The sequence below is a fragment of the Myodes glareolus genome, chromosome 1 (genome assembly GCF_982192425.1).
Source record: "Myodes glareolus chromosome 1, mMyoGla1.1, whole genome shotgun sequence".
Taxonomy (NCBI): Eukaryota; Metazoa; Chordata; class Mammalia; order Rodentia; family Cricetidae; genus Myodes; species Myodes glareolus.
In genome coordinates, this window is record NC_142026.1 from 53495948 (window position 1) to 53506457 (window position 10510).

The 10510-nt window shown below is 55.9% G+C and overlaps 1 protein-coding gene across 1 annotated transcript; it reads right to left on the bottom strand.

The window, feature by feature from the left end:
* Positions 1 to 4267: 4267 nt before the first annotated feature.
* On the bottom strand, positions 4268 to 6890 carry Cebpa (CCAAT enhancer binding protein alpha). Its single transcript, XM_085695417.2, has one exon. It carries the CDS (start codon positions 6759 to 6761, stop codon positions 5688 to 5690), a length of 1074 nt encoding a protein of 357 aa, XP_085551543.1. The 5' UTR covers positions 6762 to 6890; the 3' UTR covers positions 4268 to 5687.
* Positions 6891 to 10510: the final 3620 nt, after the last annotated feature.

The following is a 10510-nucleotide window of genomic DNA, read 5'->3' on the forward strand; positions in this document are numbered from 1 at the left end:
TGCTGTTTCAGACAATGATGGCCTACCTAGGTCTGCGCTCAGTGGGCCTTAAACCAACCAGGTAGACCCTTGACTGGAAAGAAGAGGGCAAGGGTGTTCCGCAACGGGGAGAGATAAGTTGGAAGGAGATACTGGCATTCAAAGACGCGCTCCCTGACTGACCTGCTCTGGGACAGACTAGGACGTCTGTTGGAGCCAAGGCCAGCAAGGCGCCGAGCAAGGACCCACAGGAGTTCTAAGAACTAGTGGTGGCCTTGAGGGAGGATAAGGGTGGAGGATGGAGACCCAGAGACAGTGGAAAGGGGAAGGTCAGGAAATAGATCTCTTGGTCTGTAAGAATCAGAAAGCCATTTCCTGTCTGTCTCTCCTTTCTCTGTCTCTCTTTTGCACTCTTGCTCTGAGTGTGTTTGTGTGTACGTGTGTGTGTGTGTGTGTGTGTGTGATACACAGGGCAGTATATAACCTCTGGTGTGTAGTCCTCAAGTAGAGAGAGAGTATGTGTCTTCTACTGACTTAGAGCTCACAAAACAGTCTAGGTGGGCTGGCCAAGCCCCAGAAGTCCACTTCTCTGCCTCCCTAGTGCAAACATTTGCCACTAACCAAGCCCTTCTTTTTTTTTTTTTCTATTTTATTGTTATTTTTTTAATGTGGGTTCTGGGGATCGAATGCAGATCCTCATGCCAGGCAAGTATTTTTCGGAGCCATCTCTCCAGCTCCCCAAAGGAGACTTGTTAAAACAAGCATGTTTCCACCCCAGTCTGATAGCTATAAGAAAACACCATCATTTCCAGGTAAGGTGCAGCTTGCTTGGTCATCCTAGGCACGCAAAGGGCCGAGGAGGGAGATTACCAGCTTGAGCCCAGCCTGGGCTACTTAGGGAGATTCTGTCTCAAAATAACAATGACAATGATGTTGAAAAGGCCCGGGATGCAACTCAGTGGTAGGGCACTTGTGTAATATGCATGAGACCCTAAGTTTAATCCCCAGCACAGAGAAGAGAGAAAGAGCGCGTGTGCACACTTTTTCATTGCACTGTACCTCCATACCCCCCCCCCCCCCCGCCCACCCGCCCTATAGCCTGCAAAAGCGGAACTGCTATAGAAGAGTCTGGCTTCTCAGCTCTACTTAGACCAGGCTTGGGAAGGACAGAAGTGGGTCCTGTGGTTCACGCCCAGCCCTTTCCAGACCCTCACAGCAGCCCAGCCACATGGACCCCGGGCTTTTCACTTCTATGGGGAGCTCCAGGGGCTCAGGCAAGCTACTGCTCCTGTCCACGTCCACCAGGAGTGGATGTGGGCGCGGCAAAGGGAGAGGAAAGGCTTCCACACACACCCAGGGAGGCCAGTTCCTAATGGGTGGGGCCAGAAAGCTAGAAAATAACAAATAAAAACAAAAGTGAAGAGAAGCAAAGGGCTCGGGTGCCAGAATGGGGCTGGCTGTGGCTGTGGCTGGCTGAGTAATGGGTTCCACATTTGTCTGGCTCTGTTTGCAGCCACTAGGGTCCAGGATGCACAGTGGACCTTGCAGAGGCCAGAGGGGACAGCACAGCTGTGGGCAGACTTAGCATACCCTTGGGATGGCCCTGTCCCTTGCTGGCCATCACATGGGCAAGATGTGGTTGGGAGCTCACACTCCGGCATCCCCAGCCTTCCTCTGCCCACCCCACCCCCAAGCCCCACCCCTGCTCCAGGCTCCTGGGCTCCTGCCGGCCTGCACAGATTGTTCGCGTTATTAATGCGTTTTCCCAGAGATTCCATCTGGCTGTTTAATTGTTCTGGGATGGAGCTAGGATGCTTTGATAGTGAATTGGTTTCTTTCCTAGGTTACAGCTTTCTTTAAATGCTCCATCCACGGGGAAGGATAAGGGTGGGGAGGGGTGGGTGAGGGTGGGAGAGAAGAGGTGAGCCTTACAGGGACAAGAAAAAAAAAGTTGGTGGATTAGGGGAAAGGAATGGGAAGGGGGTGAGAGGAGGGGAAGGAAGGGGAGATGATAGAAAGGGGAAAAAAGCGTAGGAGATGAGAGAAAAGAAAAGGGCTTCCTCTATCTACCAGCACAACAAAACAGCGGCTAGAATGTCAACATCATCCAGGCAAGAACAACGCTTCGTGGCTACAGTAAGCCCACGGGTGCCCTGGAAAAAAGAGGCCCCTTGGTTAAGCAAAATCAGAGCTTCTAGGCCCCTTAAACTTCAAGAGGAGAGGCCCCCTCCTCTCTTGTGAAATCGGCAGCTTGGTGGAGGCCTGGCAGGTTCCACCTGGGCTGGGAAGGAGGGGGCGGGAGACCTGGGAGGGGCAGACACTCCTCACCCTTCCCAGTGGCTCACAGCAGGTGTCAGGGCCAAACCCCATATTCACAGATTCCCAGGAGATCTAAGAGATAAGGGTGACATTCGTGACAGCATTAAGCTATCTGGTGGCAAAGGAGTCACCTCCCTCTCCTTCTTCTTCTGTGTTCCTTTCCTAGAGACTGCCAAGGAACACGGGGTTCAGTACTGTGACAGAGAAAAAAGGCCAGGCAGTGTCTGTCCTGGGAAGGGCTCACACATGGGAGAAGTTTGTGGGTATTTGAAGACAGGGTCCATGTGTAGCTGGCCTCATTAGGTATAGGGTTCAGGCTGCTGTTTCCACATCAGAAAAAGTCCTTTATTTTATCCTTTTATCCGTCACCCGGACATGGCATGGGGACACAGGGTTGTCAGCTCCCCAAGGATAAGACCTGGGTCTGTTCTCAGTGATGCCTTGATCCGTGGTGCAGGCCCTGGCATAAGAAGGCATCCAAATGACTATTTAGGGATACATTCAGTTATTCATGAAGTTTGAATTGCCTGGAAGGCCACCCCCAGCTAGCTAGGCATAGAGTACACACTGAACAGGGCCACACCACCGTCTCCTTCCCCCCAACACTATCTACCAGACCACACTGGAGACTTCCCTTGTGTGACTGGGTCTTCCTTGTTTCCAGAGCAGGCTTCTAGGCAGGAAATTCCGTGTGCAGGGAAGGGTGCCCTTTCATGAGCCCCTGGAGAACCTCCCCCTACACACAACCACCTTAGGTGGTAGAGGAAGGAGAACAAGATGGCCCCCTCCCCCGCTCAGCCTAGGACCTGTTCTGGGGGCAAAGGGGGAAGTCAAGGATCATTCCCTGTAAACAAGAAAAACTGGAATTCGCTCTGAACTCAGAGAGGGTTTGCTGGGGCCTGCAAGCCATGGCCTGCCCAGCCTCTAGGCAGGCGGTGGGGCTCTGCCTCCTTAGTTCCCAGGCTGATGAGGCAGGCCACCGCCTCCTCACCGGGTTTGTGGCCTCTCCTCTGCCAAGGGCAGCCATGGGTGAGGAGGGAGCGAAGCCCAGGACAGAGGGCAGAGGGGGAAAGGGCTGGCCTGACGGACAAGTTGTCAGCCAAGGCTGCTAACTCTAAAAGTGCAGAATTTAAAAGTCCTTGCTATTTCTCACCAGTATATACTGTAAGCTGTTCAGCAATCACACGCCAGGTGAAAAGAGCCCAGTTGCCTGGTTCAGGCAGGGAGAGCAATGAAGGCCACCCTTTCCTTACTGGGCTGTTACTGCAGCCAATGTAATGCCCATACCCTATGGGGCAGTTGTAGCAGTGGGTGTGTGATTACTAAAAGCCAATCCAATGCTTGGTCCAGGATGGGGAAAGTGGGACTAATAAATCCTTGACAGGTGAATATGTGGGCTGTGGCCCCCTCCCTAGGTAGGCTGAAGTAAGGCAGGTCCAAAGGGGTGCTCAGCCTGCAAGCTGTCCTTCTGGACGTCCCTGGAGTCTGCAAAGTAGGGAGGGGTGAAGAGTCATGTTTCCCAAGGCCCCACTAGAAGGCTGGGCAAAGGTAGGGGTAAGCCTTTTTCTCTAGGGAGGAGCTGAGTGATTTGGGAATGTGGCCAAAGGGTCTCTTACACAGAGAGCTTTTGGGTGGGCTTGCCCCTCAGGCAGAGTGCTTCTCTTCTGGGTCCTTCTCATTCTGAGTTGCAAAAAGAGACCACGTTCTGAAGACAACACTACCCCTCCACCCTCAAATTCCAAAGGGACTCAAGTCTTCCGACTCTGGGCATTCTCAGCTTAGAATCCTTATTCCTTGACTGCTATGTGACTTCCTTGGGGGATAGCCCCCACCCAACACACATCACCAAGGTAAAGAGAGACTCAAGAGATGCAAACTTAAGACCTCAGACACAGAAAACGCCTTTTCAAGGGGAACCCAGAACACACTTTACAAGCGGCTCCTTTCTGGTTTTAAAAAGACACCAAAATTGAGTTTGATATGTTTATATTATAGATATAATACATACGACATGTAGCATGAAACTTCGTGTGTTCCCTCCTCCCCCCCAACGAAGAGAAGTCCACCCCTGTTCCCATCCACAGGGGTGTGCACGAATGGCTGGAGGTGGCTTTCTTTCCAGACGGAGACTCAGGGCCTTTGGGGGTGGGAGGGGGAGAGGCCTGTGCGCAGTCTCAGCTGGAGGAAGCTAAGACCCACAAGGACACCCTTGGACCACAGTGGGGAAGGGTAGAGGCCCACTTCATTTCGCTGGTCCTCTGGGAGCAAAAGAAAAAAAACAAAATCCCTAGACCAAAAAGGAAAGCCTCAGCTTCTTCCCCCAGCCGCCAGCGAAGAGTCTCATTTTGGCAAGAATCTGAGCAAAACCAAAACAAAACAAAGGACCAAATAAAATGGTGGTTTAGCATAGACGTGAACATTGACATTGCACAAGGCACCGCTGGGACACAGAGACCAGATACAAGTGTTGATATCGGATGATAAAGCAAAATATTTGGGAAGCTTGTCATAACTCCAGTCCCTCTGGGATGGATCGATTGTGCTTCAAGTTCCTTCAGCAACAGCGGCTGGCGACATACAGTACACACAAGGCTGATGGTCCCGGTGTCCTCTCCTTCCCCACCCCAAGACCAGAGAAACCTGGGTTCCTGTCTCCCATTACCCCCTTAACCACAAGGCTTACTTACAACCTAGCTTTCTGGTCTGACTGGGGGTGGTACTCCCCTCCCTCCATGAACTCACCCAGAAAACTTAGCCTGTTGCAAGCTGAGGTGGGGAGTGAAGGTGGAGGTGGAAAAGCAAGGATCTGGGAACCCTCCACCTCCAAGTAGCCGGGCGGGGGGGGGGGCACTCTTAGACTTAAATCCCCAACTCCCTAAGTCCCACCCATCTAAGGACCGGGACTGAGGGGCCGCGGCAGAGCGCTGCCGGGATCTCAGCTTCCTGAATCTTCCTCCTGCCCTGGGCCTGCACCCTTCATTCTCTCGTGGGGGGCCTGTTGCAGCCTCGGAGGAGGCAGGAATCCTCCAAATAAAATATCAAGGCACATGTTTGCTCCCCCTACTCGGTAGGAAAAGGAGCGAGTTTGAGTATCCAAGGCACAGGGTTACTTCCTTAATACTAGAATGGCCGGGCTCCCAGCTCAGCTCCGCAGTAAAGTCTCCCCGCTTCAAGGAGAAACCACGGCCTGACTCCCACATCTTAGACACACCGAGTCCGGCTCAGAAGAAGGGAGGGGACATGCGGAGTAGGCCAAGCTTTCAGACGACACCGGAATCTCCTAGTCCTGGCTTTCAGGGCCGGGGTAGTCTGGAGATCCAGCGACCCGAAATCATTCTCCGAGTCCCCGGCCAGGGGGCCGGCCCAGGGCGGTCCCGCAGCCGCGCGCCTCACGCGCAGTTGCCCATGGCCTTGACCAAGGAGCTCTCCGGCAGCTGGCGGAAGATGCCCCGCAGCGTGTCCAGTTCGCGGCTTAGCTGTTCCACCCGCTTGCGCAGGCGATCATTGTCACTGGTCAGCTCCAGCACCTTCTGCTGCGTCTCCACGTTGCGCTGCTTGGCTTTATCTCGGCTCTTGCGCACCGCGATGTTGTTGCGTTCCCGCCGCACCCGGTACTCGTTGCTGTTCTTGTCCACCGACTTCTTGGCCTTGCCCGCACCGGCACCGCCGCCACCGCCGCCCGTGCGGAGATCAGGGTGCGTGCCAGCCAACCCCTTGAGCGCGCCCCCCGGACCCGGCAGGCCCGCAGCACCCAACGCGGGTGCAGGATGCGGGCTGGGCACGGGCGTGGGCGGTGGCGTGGGGTGGCCGGGCTGCAGGTGCATGGTGGTCTGGCCGCAGTGTGCGATCTGGAATTGCAGGTGTGGGGCGGCCAGGTGCGCGGGAGACGCGTGCGGGTGCGGTGGCGGTGGCGGCGGCGGGGGCTGGTAGGGGAAGAGGCCGGCCAGTGCCAGCTGCTTCGCCTCGTCCTCCTCGCGGGGCTCCTGCTTGATCACCAGCGGCCGCAGCGCGGGCGCCCCGACGCGCTCGTACAGGGGCTCCAGTCTGCCGTCCAGGTAACCGGTCGCCGGACAGCCGTAGCCGGGAGGGGGCCCGTGCGCCCCCGCGGACATGACCGCGCCGCCGGGGCCCGCCGGGGCGCCCGGGTAGTCAAAGTCGCTGCTGCCACTCGCGGGGCCCGCGGCCGCCTTGGCCTTCTCCTGCTGCCGGTTGTGTTGGAAGAGATCGGCCAGGAACTCGTCGTTGAAGGCGGCCGGGTCGATGTAGGCGCTGATGTCTATAGACGTCTCGTGCTCGCAGATGCCGCCCAGCGGCTCCGGGGCAGCAGGTGGGGCTGGGGGCGGCGCGGGGCCCGCGCCCCGGGGAAAGCCGAAGGCGGCGTTGCTGGGCGCGTGCGGGGGGCTCTGGAGGTGGCTGCTCATCGGGGGCCGCGGCTCCGCCTCGTAGAAGTCGGCCGACTCCATGGAGGAGTTAGAGTTCTCCCGGCATGGCGAGCCTCGGCGGCCTCCAGCCTGCGCGTGGCGCCGCTGCTGCCGCCGCCCACCCAGAGCCCCAACTAGCTCGCGCCCGCGCAGCTCCGGGTCGCGAATGGCCAGGCCCGCGCGGGACCCGCTTTTATATGGGGTCGGGCATCGCCCCCTGGTGTCCAAGCGGGTCTGGGACCGAGGGCGAGGGCAGGACGATGCCTACTGGGTCTTAGAGCCCGCCTCTCTCTGTGTATGTGTGTGTGTGCCTCTCCAAGGCGGCGAGTGGGGCGGGAGCATAGTGCTAGAGGAGAGAGGCGGTGGCGCAACGCCCACTGCCTCCTGCGCTGCAAGGCAACCCGGCCTGCGCTCAGCCCCACCCTGGCGGCTCTGTCGCCCCCGCACACACGTGGTCCGTGGCTGGGCGCCCCTCCTTTAAGCCTCCCTAAGTCACCCACTTCCAGCCAACACTAGGGAGCCCGGGAGCATCCAGAGGCCGAGCAGGGAGGGGTAGGGGTAGCGGGTGGAGAGAGACTGTCAGTTTTGAGCTACCGTGGTGCAGACTGGTTTTAAAAGCTAGGACTAGGCCTGTCCCCAGCTGTGAACGAGAGCAGTGTGGAGCGGGAGGTTGGGGACTGCTTTGGACCAGCAACCTGGCGCTCACCACCGAGTGGCGAGGTCCAGAGCGCTGAGATTGTGCGTCTTTATCTGTGAACTCCAAGCGACCCCACTGATTCCAGGCAGAGCACCTCTTCCCCTCCCAGCTTCTCTACCCCGGGGTCCCACGGGATCTTCAGAGCAGGGCGCTAGGACCCAGCAGGGAGCGGAGGCGGCCGCTAACCCTGGAGCCTGGAGGACCTGGCCGGTCCGTCCGCTCTGGCTGGAAAACTTTCTTTTTAATTACGTCTCCAGGTCAGAACGCTAGGATTGCTAGGCTTACAAGGCGGGTGCTGCTACCTTGTGTGGAGCCTCTAGTCAAGTGTTTGGGGGTCCACCCCGCCCCTCGGGACTGGCGGGTGGGTCCTCCGAGACTCTCCGAACAGGACACTAGGGCAAGCGCGCGGGGGCGGGGAGAGGGCAGGGTGTTGGAGAGAGAGAGAGCAGGGTGTGGGAGAGTGAGGAGGTGAACTTGACTCCGGGAGCGTGATCCCCAAGCGGGACCCATAGTCAGGGGCCTGAAGCCACGGTTTTCTTTCCCTACTGTCATACAGGTGGGTACTAATCTCCATAGCCCGGGCGTCCAGTTCCTGGCTACGGAGTCTGAGCACCCACTGGGAACACCCTGTCGGGTCCTTGAGATACTCCCGCCGCCTACAGGATCTCAGCTGTGGGTAGGAGTTTGCCTGCACAGGCTCCCCAGCCACGTGGCGTCCGGCTCATTCTCCACCTGGATCGCGGCCGTGGAGGTCGGGGGCAGTTGGGGCCTGGTGAGCACCCAAGTCTCTCCTTTTTGCACCCTAGGAGTCTTTTACAGCTTCTTCAACTGAGGCCTGACATCTTCCCGAGCCCTGTTTGTCTGCCTTTCAGGCTGCGGGTCCCCTTTTCTGAGACTGCAGGGTGCGCAGAATAAGACCCCCTATGCAATGGCCCTCTTAGCCCAGGAAAGGAGTTGCGATCTGCCCAGGAGGCACGGCTAACAACTCACTCAGTTGGAGAGGCCCTCTGTGCTTCCACTGTGGTTACAGTAAAGAACCGACTTCGTCTGGAGGACGCATCCTGTACTTTAATCAAATTCCCATTCAACATATTCTCGGTGATTAATGGCCCAACTGCTTCATTTTCGGGCCAGAGCGCATAAACAAGATATTTTTAGCTTGATGCTTTTGAAAGGAAAGAGTAAAAAGCAGATACACTAAATAAATAACTTGGTGTGAGTGAAGCATTGCTCCCTGGGCCAGATGCGCGACCCGTTTATGCACCATGCACCTGTGGCGTGTCCCCTGGAGAGAAATCCTGAAAAGCCAAATGGGATCTTAAGCTTTCTACTAAGCTAAAAATAATGTTTGTTTGTTTGTCTTCCCCCTGAGGGGAAAGGGAACGCTGTGAGAAAGTTCCTAGCGAAGAGAGACAGAAGCAGGAGGCTGACACCAGACGTAGCCACACTTGTGCGAGCACAGGAATTTAGGGCTGGCGGAAGCTGGAGCACAAGGAATGCGGTCATCAATAAGGAAAGTTGTGAGGAGCGTGTGAGGTGAGGGATGGGGCGTGGGGCTCCCACCCCAAACCCAGCAGCTCCTGAATAACTGACAGGATCCTTTTACCTTTCTCAATTCCGGGGGGAGGGGTAGAGGGACAGACATATCATATTCAGTCAGCTGGTTAGAAGAGGATCATAGGGGAGACACCAAAAGAGCAGGGGCCAAGTCATCACCCATGAAATGGTCCCATGCGGAAACTGGGGTTAGGGCTATATATGATACCATGGAGACACCCAGCCCCAGCCAATACTGGGCTCTGGAGAAGGCAGCCAGCTGCTGACTTGGTCTCAGATTTCCAGCCTCTAGGGGAGTGAGGATCGACCATGTATCTTTACAGAACTCAGTTTGTAGAATCCCACAGAGGCCGACTGAAACGTGAGGTGAGAAAGTGCTTCCTGCAGGAGTGAACCTTGGAGGTATTTCCTGAAACAGGCAGGAATTCGCTGGAAGGATAAGGAAGGAAAGCCTCTCCCCCCCCCCCCCCCTTGAAGGAGGGAACGGCAGGTGCAAAGGTGGAGAGGCTTCCTCACAGGGCCTGTGCAGGTAACAAAGGACAAGGTGTTTGACAGGCTGGAGTGTGGGCGAGCTAGGGAGGGGCGTAGATAAGACTGGATCCACAGACAGGGTTGGGTTGGGTTGATGGCCAAGGCCATACTAGGTAAGGGAAAGAAGGCTTTATCTCAGAGGCATTTACCCTCTGGTGGCTGGTCTGGGTGCTTCTTTGTTCCATTTGGGTTCCTGAGAGGTCTACTCTGGCTGGAATGGAGAGGGGCTTTTATTTAGGTGAGAAACCATGGAGACTACATACCTGTAATCTCAACACTCTAGAGGCTGAGGCAGGAGGATTACAGGTTCATTGACAGTCTAGGCCACACAGAAAGAACTTGCTTCAACCTACTCCTCCAGATATGAGAAGCTACAGAGGCCCTCTAGGACGGGGACAGAGGGCAGGACCTATTTAAGCAAGATGCCAGGCTTCTGACTGGAGTTGCCATCTTGGGACATCTTCAAGCCCCTGGAGGGCACTGGCTTGAGTTGTGGTGGAGTGGAGTGCTTCTTATCCATCGTTTATTAGTTATTGGAGAAGCTACGGTAATCACCGAGTAGATTACATGCCCTATCTCATCAGAAGGCTCTGAGTAAATGAGGGGCTCCATTAAAATACTTGCCTCATTATTTACTAGCGAGTGACCTTAGACAAGTTACCAGATTTCTCCGCACGCCTGTTGTTGGACGTGTGGAAGGATACGGGAGGATATGCTGAACTCATTTGGGGCGTGCTGTTGATGCTGATTAATAAGACCCTCTTGCGCTGTTCTGGGCCCTGTTGGCTTCTAGTAGCATACACTGCTGAGGTTCTGTTTTCTCCAGAAATCTGTCACATTGAGGAACTCACTTTGGCATGATTATGGGATGCCTGGTGAGGTACTATGCCGGATTTCTCAGCCCGATCTTAGGCAAAGCCATGTGAAGTTATTCTCTGCCAAACATCCCAGCAGTGATTTGCCCGTTAGGAAACATAACTGTGGATGCCACCTAAGATCATAACTA

Excerpts from the sequence above, each read along its gene's own strand:
- Cebpa (XM_085695417.2), bottom strand. The coding sequence starts at position 6,761 with ATGGAGTCGGCCGACTTCTACGAGGCGGAGCCGCGGCCCCCGATGAGC.